This window comes from Chinchilla lanigera, unplaced genomic scaffold, assembly GCF_000276665.1.
Source record: "Chinchilla lanigera isolate Chin_1 unplaced genomic scaffold, ChiLan1.0 scaffold00066, whole genome shotgun sequence".
Classification (NCBI taxonomy): domain Eukaryota; kingdom Metazoa; phylum Chordata; class Mammalia; order Rodentia; family Chinchillidae; genus Chinchilla; species Chinchilla lanigera.
The window spans coordinates 12911679-12934255 of record NW_004955467.1 but is presented as its reverse complement, the minus strand read 5'-3'; the positions used below and the strand labels follow the sequence as shown (position 1 = coordinate 12934255).

At 56.2% G+C, this 22577-nt stretch overlaps 1 protein-coding gene across 1 annotated transcript in view; it reads right to left on the bottom strand.

The window, feature by feature from the left end:
• Atp2a3 (ATPase, Ca++ transporting, ubiquitous) overlaps positions 1 to 22577 on the bottom strand; it is a gene marked incomplete at its 5' end in the record, with an annotated part of 29644 nt that extends 7067 nt beyond the window's left edge. The window contains 17 exon segments of the mRNA XM_005399699.2: positions 112 to 197; positions 767 to 969; positions 1746 to 1966; positions 2771 to 3106; positions 3203 to 3421; positions 4514 to 4639; positions 5075 to 5206; positions 6819 to 6921; positions 7035 to 7123; positions 8708 to 9172; positions 10457 to 10542; positions 10632 to 10712; positions 10989 to 11127; positions 11297 to 11401; positions 12851 to 12933; positions 13117 to 13134; positions 22428 to 22577. Coding sequence (XP_005399756.1) covers positions 112 to 197; positions 767 to 969; positions 1746 to 1966; positions 2771 to 3106; positions 3203 to 3421; positions 4514 to 4639; positions 5075 to 5206; positions 6819 to 6921; positions 7035 to 7123; positions 8708 to 9172; positions 10457 to 10542; positions 10632 to 10712; positions 10989 to 11127; positions 11297 to 11401; positions 12851 to 12933; positions 13117 to 13134; positions 22428 to 22545 — 2610 coding nt within the window.

Below are 22577 nucleotides of genomic sequence, written 5' to 3'. Positions count from 1 at the left end.
GCTGGCCAACCATGAAGTCTGGTCACCTCTGCCCTCCAACTTCCCAACAACCTGAGCTATGAGTTCCATCTCAGGTCTACCCAGCAGGCTCCCTGGCCACCACCTGCTCACCAGCTGGTAGAAGGTGACGTGTGGTCCCTCAGCATCATACAGGAACCACCAGGTGGCAGCAGCCACTGTGGCCAGGCCCACGTACACTGCGGAGAGGGAGGGGACTGGCTGAGGGGGACAGTCGCGGTTTTCTGGCACCCTTCCCCCTTCCTATAGTCCCCTCATTTCCATCAAGGAACCACCCTCTCCCTCTCTGGGCCATGTATGTTAAAAATATCTACTCTCAGTGCCAATGTGGGCCCTGACTGGCAATCAGCATCTGCCACACCCTTGGCCACCGTGACTGGCTAGGAGATAAGTGACCTGATTTGGGCCAGTAATAACAAGCTTGAGATTTTTACCAAAAAAGGATCTCTGCTATTAAATTTGGGGTTGTAATGGAGTAAGCATGAGGGTCGGAGCTGTAGCAGCTGTTTTGCCACCTCGAGGGATGTCTACCTGAGAATACAGCTGAGGCAAAACCAAAAATATGACTGCGATACTGAGGTCTAGGTCCGTACCTGAGGTATGTTACATGAACCCTCAGAGTCTCTTTTGGCATAAGCCAGCTGAGTTGCACTGTCTGCTATTTGCAAGCCTAACTGGCACAGGCTCTCAGGAAGCTCAGGGAGCCCATAGCACATGGCCCTCCATTGAGGGCTGCAGCCCTACTCACCTCCAATAGCCAGATATCGGAAAAAGAGCCAGCCACTAATGAGAGCCTCGTGAGGGTTCCGGGGCAGCTTCTCCATGATGTCCAGGTCCGGAGGGTTGAAGCCAAGGGCGGTGGCAGGTAAGCCGTCTGTCACCAGATTCACCCAGAGCAGCTGCACGGGGATCAGGGCTTCAGGCAGGCCCAGAATTGCCGTGAGGAAGATGCTAGAACCAGAGTCATGGGCTCTAGCCCCCAGCAGGCCAGCCCCCTCCAACACAGCATCCAGCTCCTGCTGATAACCCAGGACGGGAGCCGCCCGCTGCTCTGCTAGGCGTGATGCACACACAGCGCTGCCTCCCCCAGCCCCAGCGAGCAATGAACAGTCATGCATCAGACACATGCAAAAACCTAACGCCTGCCGCGCAATCCCACAAACACAAGCAAACACCTCCTGGCCTTCCCAGTGTGCAGAGGCGCAGAACCCACACGTGTGCAGCACAGGCGTGCTCGCCATTCCCCAGTGCTTTCTCTCGGGGGGGTGGGGGGGAGCAGCGCTATGCACACAGCCGCACTCTGGCACACATCCTGTTTATGTCCGTGCCAGACATGCCTGCGATCACACTTAAGCACGCATGCACACACCTCTCAGTCAAGTACACATACTGTTCACACCTGCACATTAATGCACATGTACACACACATGCACATACACATGCCACTGCCCAAAGGTGGGGCTGACTTCTCTCATTTTGAGTCTGAAAAGGGAATACAGTCATGGCTGGAGAGCGCCTCAAACAGGCATCTCCTTAGGGACCCGGGTACGCTATCATCTAGGATCCACAGGCTATCAGGGCCTCTGAAGAATACTAAAGTGTCCCTGCTTCTGCCCACCCCGAGGTGGGACACTGGAAGGCCCTAGCCAGAGCAGGCATGTGTCCCACAGTCTCCGAGACACAGAGCTGGGTGCAGTGGGTTGAGGGGCGGGAGTGCAGGGCCTCACCAGACCACCTCGCCGACATTTGAGGAGATGAGGTAGCGGATGAATTGCTTCATGTTGTTGTAGATGGCCCGGCCCTCTTCCACCGCAGCAACAATGGAGGCAAAGTTATCATCGGACAGCACCATCTCTGCTGCTGACTTGGCCACAGCCGTGCCCGAGCCCATGGCAATGCCAATCTCTGCTTTCTTCAGAGCTGGTGCATCGTTCACGCCATCGCCAGTCTGTGAGCCAGGTCAGGTAGGGTCGCACCTTAAAGAACTTCCTCCTCCTAATGCCCCTCCGCTCAGCCCATCCTAGTGTTATGGAATATCCCCCAGGAAGCAGACAGATGGACAGAACGAGCGATGAGGTCAAGAAAGACCTTCGAAACTGGGCTAAAGGTAAGGCGAAAGGGTGCAGACAAAGGCAAACTTGGGGAGAGGAGCAAGGCGAGAAGGTGGAGATAGGGATGAGGTGGGTCAGTGATGAAGGAGGGGTGAAATGCAAGAATAGAAGATGAAACTGAGGTTGGGGAGAAAGCTGAGGTCAAAGCTACAGCCCATGTGGAGGGGCAGGCAGGTGTGAGAGTCAAGGTGAAGATCAGGGTCAAGGTCAGACTCAGGCAAGACAAAAACACAGACCAAGGTGAAGGTGAAGCCAAAGTGCAAGGCCCAGTCAAGGTTACTGTTCACATGAGGAGGGACATCATAGTCAGGTCGGAGCTGGAGTCAAGGTCAAGACTGGAGTCAAGTCAAAGTGGAAATCAACATAAAGTACTGCACGGCAGATGTCAAGGTCAGTGTCAGGGATCAGCTCTGGGTCCGGGTTAGGACTGGAACCCACATCAGGGTTGAGCTCAAAGTAAGGAATCAAATTACGATGAAGGTCAAGGGGCTAAGACGTAGTTCAGTAGGAGAGTGAACAAAATAAAAACAAGGTCATGGTCAGGAGCAACGTCAGCACAGACCTCAAGGGTGAGGTCAAGAAGCAGGTGACGGCTTGAATCAAGTCAACCACCTCCCCGGGCTCCAGTCTTGGGGTCTCACCATGGCGGTGATCTCGTTAAAGGACTGCAGGTACTCCACAATCCGGGACTTATGTGCAGGCTCCACCCGGGCGAAGCAGTGGGCAGTGCAGCAGGCCCGGCGCTGCTGTTCGGGGCTAAGGTCATCGAATTCACGGCCTGTATAAGCCTTGCCCGCCACATCCTCGGAGTCCTTGAAGATGCCAAGCCGGCGGCAGATGGCCACAGCTGTGCCTTTGTTGTCTCCTGTGATCATGACCACACGAATGCCTGCCCGGTGGCAGCGTGTGATGCAGGCAGCCACTTCAGGCCGGGGTGGGTCCAGCATTCCCACACAACCCACGAAGGTCAGGTCTGTCTGTAGGGAGGGGCAGACGGGAACAGCGCCTGAGCCCACCCTCGACCTGCCGCCCCTATCCAGCCGCTCCAGAGTCCCACGGCTCCCAGCACCCACCTCGTACTGAGCAAACTTGCTGCAGTCATCCAGCTGCATGTCCTCTTTCCGCGGGGGCGCATCATGGGTGGCTAGTGCTAGGCAGCGCAGCGTGTCTGAGCCAGAGCCCCAGTCTCGGATCTTTGCCAGGATCTGCTCCCTGGAGGCGGCACTCAGGGGTGCTGTGCGGCTCCCCACACGGACTGAACTGCAGCGCTCCAGCACACTCTCAGGAGCCCCCTGCAGAGGAAGCAGGGTGGTGACTCCGTCAGCCAGGACCCCACATCCTTCCTACCCAGCTGAGGAAACAGACCCAGACACGGGGAAAGGCCTCCAAAGCACACAAAAGAACCCATTCTCGGAAAGCTCAGAGTGGGAACCAGCTGGGACCCACTGAGGAAACCTGAAAGGAATGGCAAGGTGAGGTCACAGCCACCCATTGGGTGGTCCCCTGCCTCCACCAGCCTACCTGCTGCGGCACTCAGGGGTGTGCTGGGAACAGCAGCCCCTGTGCTCCTGCCTGCCTGGTGCCACTGGGACTCCAATTCTATCAGAGCCTCCACAGCGGGGAGGCAGGCTGAACCCTGCCATGGGGCCACAAACAGAGCCACGCGAAGAATACAGTGGGTGTGGCCCTGGGAAGGCACGGGGGTGGGCAGGCTCCTCAGCAGCCCCAGGGTCTCACCTTGGACTTTGCCCCAGGCCTAGGAATATTTTAAATGCTTCACCAATGGCTTCTCGCTCTCCTCAAAGGTCACCCCAGATGCTAACTTTTCAAAGTGGCCGAGTACCCAGTATGGAAGACTTTTCACTTCACCAGGGCTTAAACTCTCCATTGTGGGTGAAGCCAGGGCTGCGGACAGATGGAGGACTGGATGGGAGTTTGTTCCTTTCTCTCCCTGGGACTCAGTTTCCAAAACATTGGAGCATCAAGAATGGGCACCAACCATTTCAATACCACGAGTCAGAGGCAAAAAGCGCTTTTGAGAACTTCCTATTCCACCCCGAACAGGAAGAAACTAAGGCCCACCAGGAAGCACAGATGACCCCAAGGTCATACAGCAAGGCAGTGACCCCGGGCCCAGAGCTAGCAGCATGGTCAGGGGCAGACTCTGGTCCTTGACCCTCGTTCATCCCCATCACACATCTGGGCTCCGACAGCTCGCTGACCATCCCGCTTGGTACTTGGTACTTTGGCAATGGGCTGCACACTTCCCTTAGCCCCGCCCTCCCCAGCTTCAGTCTCTGGTATTTCAGAGAATGGGAGACCAGGTCCCCCCAAGACCTTAGGGGTGACCTCAGGAGTCCCAGGCCACACAAACAGGTCTCCACCTTCACAAACATCTTGCTGCCCTGGGTCTTGGGGTCAGAGTGGGTGGGCGTGCAGTACACGGACATGGACTTCCGGTCCCGGGAGAACTCGAGGGTGAACTCCTTCTTCATGAGTTGCTTGATGACCTGCAGAGGGACAAAGCCAGCAGCTCTCACTTGCTTCTCACCAGCCACCTGGCCTCAAGAAGAGCCTCTTGGGTCAGGGATATAGCTCAGCGGCATAGCGCCTGCCTGGCAAGTGCAAGGTCCTGAGTCTGATTCCCGGTACAAAAAAAAAGAAGAACATCTTGCTCTCTGTGCTCTGGTATCTGCATTTCCTCCGGCTCTGGCACTCAAGCCCCCTGACAGCTTCCTCTCCAAGAAGCTGCCAGCGCCTGACCATGTGTCACCTCCCAACTGCAAGTTCTCCCCCACCCTTAGCCTTTCCTCTCTTTACTCCACAGCCAAGTCTCACCGGGAGTTTAAGTTTCTTCTTCCTCCCGAAACTTAGCTCTCTCTCCCTTCTCCAGATGCCCCGGGGCCCCAGCCTCCCAGCCCAGGGTCTGAGCCCATCCAGCTCACTGCATTGCAGGCACCAGCTCGCTCCACTCGAGACAGAGCCTGCAGGTCCATGTCGAACACATTCATCTTCTCCACCAGGCAGGTCAGTGCTGTCTCCGTGGCCTCTCCCACCTTCTCATAGACGCCTTTGGCCTGGCAGGATAGAGTGGTGAGGGACAGGCTGGACTCAGCTGGGCTGTCCAGTCCCACCTCCACCTCCCCATGGAGACCTCTGCTAGAGTTGGTATAGCCTCCTTCCTACAGGCCTGAGAGCCCTCCCAGCCTGGCTAGCCTGGGGCAGGGTGGTGTCTGACACCACCACTCCCCCAAATCCCAGCACCAGGGGCCTCATGCCTCCTGCCCTCCCCCTCCGTCTCTGTCCACTCCTCAGCCTCCATCACCAGGTGCCCTGTAACCTGTGGCCTGGGCCCTGCTCCTTCTACCTTCTCTCCCTGAGGACCAGACACCTCTGCACCCATCCTACATGCTCAGGACTGCCAGCGACCTGCCAGCCCACATGGCCAATTGCTGCCTATGGACCTTGTTCCCTGGGGACCCCTCAAGCCACCTCTTCCTCTCCCTGTGTTTGCAATTCTAATGACAGCCCAGCCAGGACAGCAACAGGGGCTGCCCTGACCTCTTCCCTCTTTGACCTAACCAGTAACCAAGTCCCAAGATTTTCGGCTCCTCAATCTCTCTCTAATCTATGCCTTCTCCCCTCTCCCTGAGGTCCCAGTCAGGACTCAGCTGCATCTCTCTGGCCTGGATGGCCACATAGGGCTCCCAAATTCTTGTCTTGTCCTTTCTGTGCTGTTGCCCAAACTGAATCTTGGGGAGACTTTTTATAAACACAAATATCCCTCCCTTGCTCAAAACCCTTCAGTGCCCTGCTGCTCTCAGTCTGACATGGGCATTGATTTGGTCTGGTCAGGGACATCCCAGGCAGGAAATCTTCCTGCATGCCCCATTTCCCTGTTCCAGCCACACTGATGGTGTTATGGCATTTATCTGGATGGCCCACTACCACCACCAGGCCTCATACACTCCTAGGTGGAGCTTTTGAGAGTGCCTGGATCATGGGTGTGTGATACTGGGTTAGTCCACTGACTGGTTGAGCATAGTTCTGGATGTGGCTGAATGGATTTACTTAAGATAGAAGACCCACTCTGAGTGGCACCAGCCAATAGGCTTGTAGACTGGATGGAATAAAAAGGGAAAACAGAAGGAAGGTTCCTGCCTCCTGTCTGCCCTGCTATGGACTGTTTCCCCTCTGCCATTCTGCTCTGCAATGCCACCCTGCCTTGGAGCCAGTGGACTGTGGACTGAAACCTCTACAATGAACAAGATAAATCTTTCCTCCTTTAACTTGTGGATGTTGGGTATTTTGTCTCAGCAATGAGAAAGTAATTAAGGCAGATGGTATCTATGCCTAAATCGCATCTGGCTTTCACAGACTGAGCCTCTACTGGGTTGTGCCTTCTGCTTTAAAGCCCTTTCTTGTCCTGCCTCCACACCTTCCTTCACCACCAAATCTCTTCCCCTGGCCCTTCAGGAATCCCACAATCCAAGAGCCCCAGGAAAGAGTCTGAAGCCAGCCTGGGAAAGAGGGAGGGAAGGAGCAGGGATGTGCAGGGGTGACAGGGCTCCTGGGGTTGGCACTCCCAAGTGGTAAGGACAACCAATCTTGGGAGCTTTTGAGTCTGGAAAAAGGCTCTATCCTAAGCACTTGGAAACTGTGAGGTCAGGAACAGGACTGGGGGCCCACCTCGTTGTAGTCCAGAGCGGAGTCGTTGCACAGAGCACAGATGGTCGCCAGCTCCACCAGCCCATCAAACTGCCCGCAGCGCACAGGCCGCTCCCCCTGCCGCCTGCAGAGCCAACCAGAGCTGTCAGCACTTGGTCTTGGCTCCACCCCAAGGAAATGCCCAGCCTTAAGGCCAGGTCCACCAGCAGGCTGCGCCCACCACCGCCCAGGACTTACACTTCGCCCTCTGGGGTGTACGTGGTACCCGAGATGGTGAATTCATGCAATCGACAGGAGCCTGCTTCCACTTCAGCCACCACGAACATCTGGGGAGCACAGGGGTATGCCAGGCCCTCCCTTCTCCTTGGGCTGCTAGTTTGAATAAACCCTGGTCCACCAGAGGGAAGTAGTGAGTTCCAGGTCCAGGCTGAGCAGGCACCATGCTCTGTCCAGCTCCAGCTTGGCCATTTGCCCCATACTCCTGAGAGGTTTATGGCCCATTCTTCAGTGTCTGGGAGCAGCTGCTATCTCGAGGGACCCCTGAGCTGAGTAGGAAGTCTGGGTTCCTGCCCACCTCACTGTGTGACTCCCAGCCAAGTACCTGAGCCTCAGTTTCTCCACTTGTAAGTGGAGCAGAAAGCGGGCTCAGAGTCCAGCTGGTCCTTCTTTTCTGGCTGTAAGGGAGAAAACCCACACCCTGCCCTGAGGCACAGAGCCTTCCAACCCGGAAATGACTCCAGAGTGGGGCCCTGGCTCTGGACTTTGGGAATAGAGCCTTCCCCTCCCGGGGCCCAGCTCTGTTTGGGGAGACAGTTCTTGTCTTCTGGAAACAACCTTGCTGCACACTCTCAAGCCAGGGGCCAGCCCAGCACCCAGTGGGTGCTCAATAATGTCGCTTCCTTCCCGTTCTCCGTTCCCCAGGGACAGTCTTCCCGCCAGCGCAGACCCTTATCCAGCATGTTCACCCACACAACTCCCTCATACTGTGCTTCTCAAAGTTATTCCCACCACCACTAGAAATTGAATCCAGGGTTGCTCTACCACCGAGCTACAACCCCAACCCTATTTATTTCTTGCATATTTTAAGACAGGTTGCTCAGTTACCCAAGCTAGTAGCTGCCACCAAGCCTAGTTCAAATCTTTATTTCAGTCATGGAACACTGTTCAGTCAAATCCTATCAGGGACTCAGCAGGTCAGTAAGGTCTGCCAATGTCCCCTCCCCTAAATAGCCATGGAGGGTTTCTACAGGGTCTTAAGGTCTCAGAATACCGAGTCCTGATTCCCAAGGCCCAGTGGGCAGACTGGTTGGGGAAGGGGCAGCAGAAGAGTGATGGGAAACCTGGAAAGGGCAGGAAACCCACAGCCTTCATCTCCTGACTGAGCTCTCCGTGAGGTCAGGAGGAGCTCTCTGTCCCAGAATCTCCAGAACATGCGAACAGCGGGTCTAGGATGTGGGATAGAGCGCCAGGGAATGAATAATTCCTGCCTGGCCCTTGCCGGGTCACTGGAGCTGGCCTATCTGGTGACAAGCATGGACTACACAGAGTCGTAGGGGAGAAGGATGGAACCTGGGCCCTGGCTCTGCTTGGCTGAGACGCCAGGGCTGTACACAGCCTTCTCCTGTGTCTTTTTCAGGTTAACTGGCAGAGCACCCCTGCTCAAGATACAGATGAGAATGAGGTCCACAGACCTGCCCAGGGCCCCACAGTGACATGTGTCTAGCCAGGCACAGTCTGCTACAGCCTGCCAGTCTGCTCTGCCACAGGACACTGGGACCTGCTTCCCAGTGGGGAGATACCCAAAGTTATCTCCTCCATCTCCCATCAAAAAGGAGACAGGGAGGGGCCCAGCTGCCAAGCATCACACAGCAACTCCAGCAACTCCAACTCCAAGCTGCCGTGGCACTCACCCTGCAGACAGACATCTGGTTGGTGGTGAGCGTGCCTGTCTTGTCAGAGCAGATGACTGAAGTGCAGCCCAGGGTCTCCACAGAGGGCAGGCTCCTCACAATGGCGTTCTTTCGGGCCATGCGCCGCGTACCCAGTGCCAGGCATGTAGTGATGACCGCTGGGAGGCCCTCAGGAATGGCGGCCACTGCCAGGGCCACAGCAATCTTAAAGTAGTAGATGGCCCCTCTGAGCCAGGAGCCCCCATGGACCGGGTCAGCAAAGTGGCCAATGTTGATGACCCACACAGCCACGCAGATCACAGAGATGGCATGGGACAGCTGGCGCCCGAACTCATCTATCTTGCGCTGCAGCGGCGTCCGCTCAGGCTCCACGGCTGCCATCTGGCTCCGGATCTTGCCAAGCTCCGTGTGCAGACCTGTGGCCACTGCCACACCCACTGCTTTGCCCGATGCAATATTGGTGCCCTGGCGAGGGAAGGGCTGCTCAGGGCTCAGAACCCCAATTCCATCAGGATTGAGTAGGGTGCTTATCCTACTAGCTTTCTTTTCCTTCATGTCTCTGGCACTCCCAGAGTTACACCGCTCTGCATTTACTGGGTCAGTGCCATCATCCTGTGGTAGCGTCAGCTCCATGAGGGCAAGAATTTGCCCCATCACCATGCCCCTGGGCCAAGCATTTATGCAGATGGATGCACAGAGGAGGTGACGAGAAGCTGCGGCTTCTCCTCTACCCTGAGCAATGCGACTCTGGCCCTGTGTGCAGGCCGCTCAGGAAGGCAATGACTGCAACAGCCACACCACCCCTGGCTTCCTGGTGGCAGCTGCGACACGGGACAACCTCCTTGCAGCTCTTTCCCCAGGCCCAGGCAGCCTGTCCAAGGTGTCTACTCCTTGGCGGGGCTCTCCCAGGATGAGCTCTTTGCGAACATCTCATTCTCCACCTCCCTTCTCCTCTGGGAGGCCTTCTAGTTCCCTGACATCGGGGTACTCTCGGCCATGGCCCAACTGGCCCGACCCTTCCTTATAGCATCAAATGCTCCATGTTGGCTTCTGGCTGTTGCTGGGCATCTGTAAAACCTGCTAAGCTCCTCTGAGCACACATGGGCAGATCCCTCCCTCCAAAGCTACATCCCATTGCTCTCCCTGAGAAGAACCAGGGGATCTGACCTTGGTGGTCTGTTTTCCCATCTGGCAAATGAACCATTTCCACTACCCTTCAACTACCCACTGTACTCTCACCCCACCTCCATCCCCAGGCAGTGCTCCACCGCTGAGCTCCACTCCCTTCCCTCCACTGCTGTTGTAACCCTGTGCCCTCTGCAGGATTTTCTGTTGGGTGACCGAGAGCAAGCACAGCCCCTCTCCAGGTTAAGGTGGGGCATCCTAGCAAGAAAGGAAAAGCTTTGGAACCTGAATGTCTCCCAGCTCTGCCACCCATTGGCTATGTGAACTTGGGCAATTTACTTAACCTCTCTGAGCCTGTTTCCTTGCTGAAAAAATACAGATTATGAGACACTGATAACTTTATTTCAAAGGTTTGTTATGATAAAATCATATGTATAAAAGGCCTGGCACATTGCCAGACATAGTAGGCCTCAGTAAACACAAGCTATTATTATTATTATTACAAATTTGCATGTATTGCTGATAACTGATAAGGTTCTTTCCTGTGGAAGTTTGCTTAATATGAACACTGTGATTTTTATTATCATCGTCCAGGCAAAGGCCTCAAGCCTCCCAAGAACTTACAGAAAACAGCATGTTCTTCTTGTCCTGGTTCACAGCTCTGGGGTCCGGAATGGCATCCCTGTGCTTGGTCACAGACACAGATTCACCTGCAGGGAATCAGATATAAGAAGTACCATCGAAGCCATGCCCCACCCCCTTGCCCTGTCCCCACTTCACCTCAGCCCCTGGGCCGTACCCGTCAGGATGGACTGGTCCACTCGTAACGTGGTGGACTTGATCTCGATGAGGCGGAGGTCAGCGGGCACTTTGTCTCCCACTGCATAGGAAGGATGCCTTGACTGAGCCACTGGGCACTGCCTCCCCAGAAAGCCAGGAGGGCTCCCAGCAACAAGGCTGGGAGGCAAGGGCCTCAGCTCTGATCCCTCAGACGGACCCCTGCCCCTCTGGCCACAGCCTATACCTCTGTCCAGCCAGACTTCAAACAAACAGCACTGGAGGGATGTGACAGCCACCCCCTCCGCACAGGCAGCTGGAAAGATGGAAGCACAACAGAAACGGGGCTCCCTGGTGTGAGGTAATGCCCCGAGCATACCTGCCACTTCAACAATATCCCCGGGGACGATGTCCCGGGCACGGATCCTCTGCACGCCCTTTCGGTCTGAGCGGATCACCTTGCCCATCTCAGGCTCGTACTCTTTCAAGGCCTCAATGGCACTCTCAGCATTGCGTTCCTGCAGAACAGAGGCAGGCGGATGGTCTGTCGCTGCTGTCCCTGGCAGGCCACCACTCAGCACCTCCCCTAAGAACTGGGATGGATCTGAGAGTGGAAGAATCTACAGGTGGAGGTCACACGAGTGCTGGAGATCCCCAGGGCCCAGCCCCACCCCCAGTGCCTCCCACCTGCCACACGCCCACAACTGCATTGGCCACGAGGATCAGCATGATGACCAAGGGCTCCACGAAGGCTGTTGTGGTCTCCTCACCCTCCTCGAACCAGGCGAGGACCTGCAGGGTCACAGCCGGTCAGTTGGGCTACGGTCCTTTCCTTTGTTCTCTGGATCTCCAACCTGCTGCCTCGCCAGGAGGGGACACTCCCGAAGAGCCTTGGGCTCGGAAAGGGTCACTCCTCTGAGGAGGCCTTGGCAAAGGACACCCAACCCACAAGTGTCACTGCCAGAGCCCCCATCCCACCCAGGCCAACCCTCAAGCGGGTAGGGCCAGCCAGAGACCTCACTGTCTGCCCAGAGCAGGGATTCTCAAAGTGTGCTCCTCAGACCAGCGGCCACAGCAGAATCTCCTTACAAAGGAGACCAGGGCAGCCAGCAGCAGAACTTGGCTGTTAGCAACGGAAATCCCGGGGCCCATCCTGGGGCCCACCCCAGACCTCCGGAGTTAGAAACCCTGGGGTGGGCCCCGAGATTTGTGTTTGACAAGGCCAGGTGGTTCGGATGCACACCCGCGTTCACAGTCCCCCATCCAGGCCGGCATCATTCCAGCCACAGAGCCAGGCCTGGGAGGTGGAGGCCTGGGTCAAGGCCCCTGTTCACTTCTTGGCCCAGTGGGTATTTGTCACTCCCCACCAGGACATCAGTGTGTCCGTCTGCATCATGAAGGGGTCCAAGCACCCTTCCAGCTCTGCCATTTTAGGCATCTGCACAGATAGATTGTTTTTGAAGAGTCCCTGGTTTCCTCAAGGACAGCGGCCAGGAGGGCCAGGCACAACTGGAGAGGAAGAGCTGGTCTCAGCCAGCACCCCTGCTGCTCCGCACACCAGGCCATCAGGATGAGTCTCCTCCCCAGGCAGTGTTGGAGGTGGGGCCAGGGGTGGGAGCCATGCACACCTGAGGGGGCCTCTTCAGCTCTGTTACCCACAGTCCCTAATGCTCAGCCGTCAAAGACAACCGTCTCCCTCACTGTGGGCCACGGCCCTGAGGGCCCAGGAGGGATCTGGACTGTAGGACAGGGGAAGGGCAGCCAAGGGGAGGCTGCCAGAGGTTAAAGCCCCAAAGTCTGAGGAGCACCAGAAGGGGGCAAGGCCTTCTCTCAGCCGGGACCGTTCTCCCCGCCACCATACCTGGCAATGTCTGAAGACACCTTTGATTGTTATGACTGGGAAGTGCTATGGGCATATCTGCTGGCAGAGACCAGACCTGTTGCAAAACTTCCTACAGTGCGTTAGTCAGCGCCCAGCTCCCTCCAAACATCAGAGTGCTGAGGTTGAGAAGCCCCAGGCTAGGACAGGGGGCAGGGTCACACCTGGGAATTTGAGCGCTCCCCCTGACAGACAGAGCATGGGGCTGATGGAGGAGGGATCAGCAAGGGAAACTGAAGTCTAAGCAGGACGAAGGAGGTGGGAGACAGGGACTCCACCCTAGGGCCCCCAGTCTGGTCTTTAAGCACTGCCCAGGCCCCAGCTCTCCCTCCCAGGCTGCCCAGCAGGCAGGCCCTACTTACAAAGGAGACCAGGGCGGCCAGCAGCAGGATGCGCACCAGGAGGTCATCAAACTGCTCCAGCACCAGCTCCCACAGGGACTTCCCTAGAAGCAGGAGAGTGCGTGAGGCTCAAGCCCCTGCCCAGTTCCTCCCCATTCACAGTTGGTGGCTCCAGGGACCTCCTGATCCCTCTCCTTGCAGTTCATGGCACTCCTAGCAGCTCAGCAAGGGGAGGGGGACCCACAGCTATTGTTCCCGGCCCAGCAGCCCACCCCTGCCAGCCTCACCTTCCTCAGTCGGGAGCTCTACAAGATCCGGGTGGCACAGGAGCATGGGGAGACAAGAGACCAGGGGTTATGTTAGTGGGGCCCTGCAGGAGCATGGCAGCCTCTCTCCGCGGTGCCCACCCAGCCCACCATGATGCTCTGGACATATCCGGCACCGAGATCATGCAAAGGAGGATTTGACCCCAAATGCTTCCTCCCTCTACCCCCACCCCACTCTGGTGAAGTGAGATCTCAGGTGCCTCCTTTCACCTTAGGATGAGACCAGAGCTGGAGGCGGGCCTTTCAGCCCCTTCCCCCCATTTCAGAGAGGGGAAACAGGCTTGGAGAGAAGGGACCCCAAAGGGCATGCAGAGCCCGCAGTTCTCATGGCCCCCTCACTGCTCTTCCTCAGATGTAGGAGGCAACCCCACAGCAAGGGCAGTCCCTTCTTACCACAGTACATCTTGCTAAGGGCCCCTTTGCCCATTGGGCCTCTGACCACCTAGACAAGGTCAGTGCTGAGCCACGAGTCCCCCCCTACCCAGCCTCCCCAGACAACCCCTCAACAGCCAGCATCCCAGATAGTGAGGGTCCTTCCACAGCCCAGTCCTCTCCCAGGTCCTCCACTCCAGGTTCCCTCGGGGAGGACTCCCAGCGGTGCTCTGTGTGCCCAGTCCCACACATTTTGAAGAATATTGTTGCTAAACACCACCAGCACCTGCTTCACTTTACTTGCTAATTTTTTTCTTTGTTTTGTTTTGTTTTTTGAGTCAAGGTCTCTCACTACATAGTTCAGGCTGGCCTTGAGCTCACAGCAATCCTCCTGCATCAGCCTTCCAGGAACTAGGGTTATAGGTGTGCACCACCATACACATCTCGTATTTTAATCACTTACATTGCCTGAAGCACCTTTTGTACCAGCCAGAGCCAGCTGCCTCAGTTACCTGAAATCTATAAATCTTCCCAGTAACCTAATTGGGAGGCAGGGCAGGATTCGGGACTGACTTCACACAGGTTAGGATGAGGATGAGAGGGGACACACGGCTGGAGGAAGGTCACACAGAAAGTGTCTAAGTGGGGCTTCGCAGAGGGCAAAAGGTAGGCCCAGAGAGCGGTCTCTGATAAGTTCCCCTTCCCAGGCTGAGGCCCCTACCCCTGCAGTTTTAACTGAGTTCTGCCTCCCTTTGCTCTTTGCTACCGAGAGGTCAGTAGCATCAGCAGCGCTCGGAAACTTGCTAGCAACGCACACTCTGACCCCCTACCACCACTCCACCATGGGGCCCACTTCCTCTGCCTGCTTCCTGACACCGGGAACAGGCCCTCACCTCACACCTGTTCTTGGTGCGCACACATTTGTTCCCGTGGGAACCCTTTCCCCAGACCACCTGTTTGGAAGGCCTGGGGTCTGCAGCTGACAGCTGGACCACGGACAGCATCAAGCAGCCCACTGGACCACAGGAATCCAGGAGGAAAACATATAACCTAAAAATACACTTTCTAGCATTTTCTCTAAAGTCCTATTTTAGGCAACGGCTGACATTTTCCGTGGAAAATGTAATCTCCAGTGTCCTGCATTGAGATTAAAATCAAACAGACTTTTTCCTTCTGATCTATTTAACTGAAGCGAACAGGAAAGGCAGAGGGGGTGGGCAGCCCGCTTTCTGGGCCACTTCTCCAAAGGAGCAGGGTCCGCTACAAGGTCACCTTGGCCATCCCCCAGCCTCAAGGCAAAAAGATGCCAACCTCATGGCACACACTGCTTAGCACCTGCCGCGTTCTCCCAAGAAGACTCCGTGGATCCTTACTTTTCAAGGCTCCTGACCAAGCGGAGAGTTTATCTGTCAGTCTCATCAGAATCCCTCCTGCTGTTTCTCTAATTGCCCTCTGTAAGGCCTGAAGCCCCTAGGCCGCCATGTTCCGCAGCACGTTTCCTCTGGGCAGGGTGAGGGGCTAGGCCACACGTCACGGGCACACAGCTCTCATCCCACTCCCAAAATGCCTTCTGCCTGCCTCAGGTGGCCTCTCAAGTTCCCTCCTCCACCTGCTCTCCCCTCCTGCTCCTTGACCCTCATGGATCCAGAAACTACTCTTTGGAGGTCACCCAAATGTTTCCGGTTCTCCCCATCTCTGGCCACATAGAAAGTTTGTGCTTCTCAGTCTCCCGTGAGTTTGCAGAAGCAGAATGTGTGTTAGTTCCCAGCTGGAGCACTGAGTTTCTGCTGTGAGGTCACTGTCTAGAAGAATGTTCTGTGCTAACAGAAGGGTTTTCTGTCTGTGCAGCCCACTACAGGTGCCAACGGCCACGTGCAGCTACTGAGCCCTTAGTACATGGCTAATGACTGAGACAGTTCACTCTGTTCATTTAAATAGCCACAAGAGGCTGTTGCTGGCCGCACAGGTCTGGGCTCCCTGACCTTCTGCTATAGCAACAGTGATCTGTGAGGTGGTGTCTGTCCTGTCATCCTGAGTCACAGAGCAAGGAAAGCATTGCGCCCCAGATAACCAACTTCCTGTTGCTATCCAGCAAGAAAGAAATGAATCTCTATTCTCTTCAACCACTGAGGAGTTTTGCTGTTATTTGGACTTTTTTTGAAACACAACCTCACTCTGAGGTGTGATTTTAAAATTTGATAAATATTTAAATGTTTAAAACTTTATTACAAGGCCAGGGTGTAGCTCAGCGGCACAAGCACCTGCCTGGCAAGCCGAAGGTCCTGAGTTCAATTCTCGGTAACAACAAAACAAAACAAAATTGATTACAGTAAAAGACATGCTGCCATTAATCTTCCTCAAAATATCCCCCCTTACTTCAAACATACTTCTCCCATCATTCTTGCCACTTTCCAAAGCAGTTCTGGACGTCCAGTAACGTCCACCACACCCAGCCAACCATCAAGGTTCAGGGGTTGCTACTACAATAACCTGCTTCCTCCCGGACCTGGTTTTTACTACTAGGCTGGTCTTGCAGCCTACCACACAGGCTCAGCCAGCCACGTAGTCACAGCGGAGGGCCTGCCCATCCCAACACATGACGCAGGCGTGGTCTTAGTCCTGCTGGAGCAGCTGACTCCCGTGGTGCTCCAGGCCTCCCGGGGAAGATGGGAAAGAAACTGCACCCACCTTGCTGCGACCATCATCATCAGGAGCCACCTTTACTATGAATCTACTGTACCAAGAGTGCACCGGCCGCCTTATGTACATTGTGACCGAAGCACAAACTGGAAGCCGCAGATGTCAAGCAGCAGGTGTGACACCGCAGCAACTCGCCCTGACTATGTGCCAACTCGAGCCCATCACTCTTGTGATTCTGAAGCAACCTTAGACAGAGGATGCTGTTGTTATTTCCATTTTAGAAGAGACAACTAAAGCACAAATAAGTGCAGTGACTATGTCACAGTCACACAGCCGGGAAGCAGAGGAGGGCTCTGAGCCCAGTGTGGTTCTTTGCGCTCTGCTCTGGACTCGCTGAGCTAAAACTCCCTGCCTTCTATCCTCTGGTCCCTTTACCCCTCAACCAAGTTCCCCTAAAAAAACTTAGTGTCCCATGTCCTGACCGTAGGGCTGATACCTCCGTCCCATTCACTGGTCCTCTGCAGTGGCCCCAGAGCTACCAGCCAAAAACATCCTGTCCAAAAGGATCTACTGTCCTCACAGGTGGAATTGGGGGTGGAGCTGGGATACAAGGCCCTGCCCGGTCAGGTCCAAACTATTCAAATGTGGATTCTACCAAGACCCCAAGGGACCCAATTTGCCTTGCACATGAATAAGTCCCAGAGCCCCAGGGGGACCCCAAGGCTGGGAAAGCACCTGTCCTGTTCTCCACCTCAGCCATCCATGGCAGATGCTGGCTCCCCTGTGTGGTCCCCAGCTGCATGTCCGGGGCTGAGCAGTCCCCTTCAAATGGTGGCTCTGGAACCGCAGCCGTGCCAGAGGCCCTGCTTGCTAAGTGGGAGGATGCCAAGTCAAGTCCCCCTCAGGGTTGTCCCCCTCGCTGGGCCGAGGGAACAAAGGCAGTAACAGGGCACTGTCCTCCCAGGTCCCTAACCGGGTGCCTCAGCAACCCCTGCTCCTGCTTGGGCCTCTCACATGGTGATCTCTCCTGGCCCACCCCCGCCAGGTGGAAAGGAGCAGTGTGGGGCTGGCCTGGAGGAGGCTGGAAGTTAACCTGTTACTCTAGGGACCCGAAGGGTGGAGGTCAGAGAAACTCCGGGGCAAGAAATCTGGTCCAGAGGGCTTCGGTCAAATCCTGTGCCATCTCTGTTTCTCATGCCATGGCCACAAGCCAGCCACCCCAGCCCCTGGGAGCATTTCCCCATCTGCACAAAGGGGGCAATAACTTTATCTCCTCCCGAGGGTGCTATGACCACTGGTGACATGCGTACGTGCCTAGGAGCATAGCCTACACGTTAGCACAGAACAGGTATGGGGCCATAAGCGTCATGCTATGCCCAGTGCAGTGTCCCCAGCAGTCGGCATGGTGCCTGGCACATGGGCACTCAGGAGGCATTTGGGCACCCAAATGCCTTCAGTGGTTGTCCTCAGCCGACGGAATAACAACCAGCTTAGCACGGCAGCCATCAAGGCCTTCCTAGATCTGCCCTGGAATCACATCCCCATCTTAGATGCAGGTCCCCCTGCCCGCTGCAAGATACCTCAGGACTGCCATCACCTCCCTATGCAACTAAAGCTTTTCAATATTTTGCTTGTGTCATTCCTTATGTCCAGAGAACCTTCCCTATCTCTGCATCTATACCTCACCCTTCCAGGAAGACTTCCTCATCACCTTGCTCTCCTCTGAGCCGGCACCAGTACGGGGGCCTCCCTGCTGCCAGTTGGGAGCATCTCCAGGCGGGAGGGGCTCAGACACGGCTGGGCCCACACTGCGCTCCCAGCCACTGTTTATTCAGCCCTGGGCCCTTGGCCTGAAGCCAGAGAGAAGGGGTGCAGGCTGGACTGCCCCAGGCTTCCCCCAGGCTCCTATACCACCTGCTCCCCTAATCCCCCTGGACTCCTTCCTTCTCACAACATTGGAAACTGGAACTTCAGCTTCTATATGTCAATTCCAGCCAAGAGGCAGCCCTCACCAAGGTCTTCCTCCAAGGTAAATTTACAGAGCAATTAAATCATCATTTGTGGAGCCAGGGAGAGGCCCTGGCTGGGCAGGTTCTGCCCAGCCTACTTGGCCCTGCCCTGGTCTCCAGGGTCCACCTAGAGTGGACAACCTGGCTCTGCTCCACTGGGGACCACTGCGGGGCCTTGAGAGGTGGCTCCCGTTCCGTAGAGGGACCCACAAGCCTACCTGGCTTCCCTGGCACATCAGGTGAGGGGTTTGCTCAGCCTCTGTGTGTCTTGCCATATCATCAGGCAGAACTGGCCCTGCCTAGGGCTGAGGGGGTCCAGCTGGGGCAAATTTGATGCTGTTCCCGGGAGCCTAGCAAGGCCGGTGGGCGTGAAAACTAGGGCGAATGCTGTAAGACCTTGACCTTCCCAATGGCTGCAAGTGAACCACACCTTCTCCCGCATGAGTCACTTTCAGATCCCGAGAGGCCCATGGGGACCTCAGGGCCCATTTCTGCTATACTGAGGAAGACACTGAGGCCACAGAGGGGCAAGTCAGCCTGGGCCCACGCAGCCAATGAGGCCACTCCGATTGCCCGTGCTTCCCTTCACCTCATTCTTCTTAGTCCTGCTTCGGGTGTCACACATACGGGCTTCCCATGCTCAGTGGCAACGGGAGCTGGGCTGAGGAGAGGAAAGAAGGCCATAGCCAAGCCATGGGACTACATATCCAGACTACCTGTCCCACCCGGGGTGCCCTGGGGCCATCACATCCATTGCAGGTAGGCATCCTGAGGCCCAGGAAGGCAGGGTGCAGGCCTCATACTGCCACTCCACAAGCTCTGCTGGACAGAGTCCCCCTGAGACTTCCTGGGATCTCCCCTGATCCCCACCCCTGGGCTCCCCAACTTCAATTCTCTGGCCTCTCCAGCTCCCTTTCCTTGTCCAGCAAAGGAGATGAGTAGCCAGCTTACGAACACACTGGAAATCAGACGGCTCCTAAGCATACAAAAAGATGCTAGTCTGACTTAAAAACAGAAAGATGCAAAGTAAGCAACGAGAGGACACTCTTCTAGCAGAGTGGCACCGACAAGAAAGCAACCTTCCCATTGCTGGCCAGGCAGCGGAAACGGACAGCCAGTTTGCTCAACCTTACTGAAATTTAGCAAGAGCTGTCGAGACTGCAGGCACACTCTCCCTCGGACACAGCAATGGCACTTCTAGGGATGTATCCTTTGGTACCACACTCAGGTGTAAGACAAGATGCGGGGACAAGGAGGTCCCTGTGATGCTGTGTGTTAACAGCAGAGGCTGTGAACAACCTACACAGCCATCAGAAGTGGGAAAAAACATTGGAAAGGGCCCACAGCGAAGCTCTGTAGCCACTAGGAATTTCCACCCAAAGGCACTCCTCCTGGACCTGGCTGCAGGAATGCCCATCAGGCGGACAGTGGGGCAAAACACTCCCTTCCATGCAAAACAGGAGCCTCAGGCTGGGGCTGTAGCTCAGTTACACAGCACTGCCTAGCTTGTGAGGTGTGGCCAGATGGTGTTTTGTGTGCGCAGTTGACTCCTGGCTGGTGTCCCCACCCTCAGCTCTGAGGCTTCTGCCTCTGGGAGGGAGGAGGAAGACAGGTGGGATCAGGTGAGATCCCAGCCCACCCTCTCCCACCTCTGGCAGAATTTGCAAACTTAAGACTTAAGCAAATGACTTCCTTGTGGTTTTAGCCCTAACGACTTTGCAGGTGCATAGAGCCAAGGTAGGGGAACACTAGTCCCTGGGGTGTTTCCTCCACCCACAGGCCCCACCCACCCTACCACCCAGCTTCTGGTCCTGAGGCCAGCAGCCCCAACCTCCTCTGCTACCAGGACCTAGACCTGATGGAAGTGATCACATTGAACATGCACAAGCAGCCCGACGCAGTGAACTCTATTGTAGCCTCACAAAGAGGAAATCAAGGTCTGTCTGGGACTGCCCAGCTGTGAAGGGCCAGAGCCAGAGCACAGAACCCAATCAGCCCCACCCCAGAGGCTGTGCCAGTAGACTAGAGGATAGGACACCCGGGGCTCCTCCACTGGCCAGGAGAGTGCAAGGGGGGGCGGCGGGGGACAGGAAAGAGCAGTTGGCTTCTCTCTGCTCACCTGACAAGTTCCAGAGCGCTGGGACAGACACTTCCTGAGAAAGAAGCTGAACAATGACGTGAGGAGAGTCCTCTGGGGCCCTGTGGGGACTGGGGACAAAGCTGGGATAGCTGCTGCCCAGCTGATCCTACCACCTAGCAAAGGCCCCAGACCAGTGTACATGAGTCTGTTAAACCTATGACCCTCTTGTATGGATGGGGAAACTAAGGCCCAGGAAGGGGTAGGCACCCCACACAAACTCCACCACTTACTGTGATAGACCTTGCTAAGCTGTTTAACTTTTGGTGCCTCAGTTTTTCCTCTATAAAATGGGGATGACAACAGTCCCTACCTCATAGAACTGTTTGGGGAAAAACATGAGATCATAACTGAAAAATGCTGAGAACAGTGCCTGGCACCTAGTAGATGCTCAAGAAGCACAAGAGTTCATTATTAATATTATCAAAGCACTGAGGAACCAGGGGAGCCCAGCAATGCCCCCCTCCTGCTTTTCCTACTGTACCCACACACATCTTCCTGCCTGTTGACCTATACATCATGCCAAGCCAACATCTGTCCCATTACCTTCCACGGATGTTCAGAGCCAGATCACCCAAAGATCTGTCACCCAGATAAAACCACATGAGGCAAGGAGATGAGGGGCTTCACCGCTCCCTGTCAGGGCCTCCTGTGCTGGACAGATAAAGGCATGAGAGCCAGAAAGGACAAGGACCTGGGCCAGGCTCACGCAGAAGAAGAATCTGTGTGATTCTAGGGACAGCATCATAGACTGCGTTTCCATCTTCCCTTGGGAATCAAGATTCCCAAGGTGGTGACCCCAGCAGCACCAAAGAGGCTGTGGGACCCCAGGCCTGCCCGCCGGACCCCCACCCCACCCTAGGGCTGCTCTCATGCAGTAAGGACACTCTCCCTGCCAAGTCATTAATGGGGACATTAAATAATATTTATCTCACCAGTTCCTCCCACAACTCAACTAAATATAGCAACTAATTTTTTTGAAAAAGGATTTCTGCTCCAGAAAGATAATATTTATATAAGAAGTGGTTTTCATAAACCAATACAAAACCCAAAGCGCCCTTTCTGACAGCAATTCGTAATTTCTGAGACAGCCCTGAACAGAGGAACACCCAGGCCACAACCCCTTCCCCTATAGCTGGCTGGGAACCCCCAGAGGGTGAGGCCTCCTAGTCCCAAAAGGCCACAGGCCCAGACTACACTTTGGGGATATGAGAGGACATCTCTCTCTCTCTCAACCTCTGACAGGTGCTGGGGGTAAGCGAGGGGAGGGGTAGCAGCTCCTTCCTGGAAAGGACATGGGCAGGGGACCCCGACATGTTTCACTCTCAGGAGTCTCCAAGTGTGCTGGGGCCACATCTAAGGAGCGCTTGGCAGAAAGAGGAATCCCACACTCCTTTGAGGAGGTGAGGAAGAAATGATACTCCCACGCAAAGTGTAAGAGCTGAAAGTTTCCCTCCTGCCCACAGATGAGCAGGGGCCACTTCAGGTCACCCGGTCAGGGAACGACTCCTGAGGCCCTGAATCTGCTACCCCAGGAAGGTGGGCCTCGGCAGTTCAAAGCCTCCACGGACTCCCGCCAGCGACATCCGCTTGGGTTGCAGAAAGAGGAAGACCTGAGGTGGGGGTGGGGTGGGGGCACCCAGGCCCCCAACTGACTTGCTGCACCTTCAAGGGCGTTTCATTGCACCCTCGGGGGAGGACCTTCCCTTCCCCAGCAGGCCCCAGCACCTGCACCTGCATGATCCGGGGGAAGGAGGGGGGTCCCTTTAGCGCCGCGCGGGGGTCAAGTGCAGACGCCCAGGGCTTGGGCTAAGGCTTGCAGGAGTGGATGGGGACCCGCGTGGAGGGGGAAGCCTGGAAAGTCCAAGCGACGGGGGCCCCCCGGGGGGGGACGCCAAGAGACGTCCGGTCTCCCAAGGCGGAACCCGCCCCAACCCCGCGAAGGTGGCCGCGCAGCTCTGTCGGGTGCCCCGAGAGCATCTGCAGCGGCTTCCGGAGCCCTCGCTTCCTGCCCGCCCGCGGGGGCTGGAGCTGGGAGGAGGGACCGCTGGGAGGCCGGGGCAGGGCACCGAGCCTGCGGCCCCGCTTCCCGGCCCGGCCGGCCGCGCGCTCACCGTTGGGGCCGTAGCGCTCCAGCGCGCTGGTCACCTGCTCCGGGCTGAGGCCGCCCTCGGCTGTCACCGAGAAGCGGCGCAGCACGTCGGCGGCCGGGAGCAGGTGCGCCTCTTCCATGCTGCCCGCCTGGCCGTCCGCGCCGTCCAGGT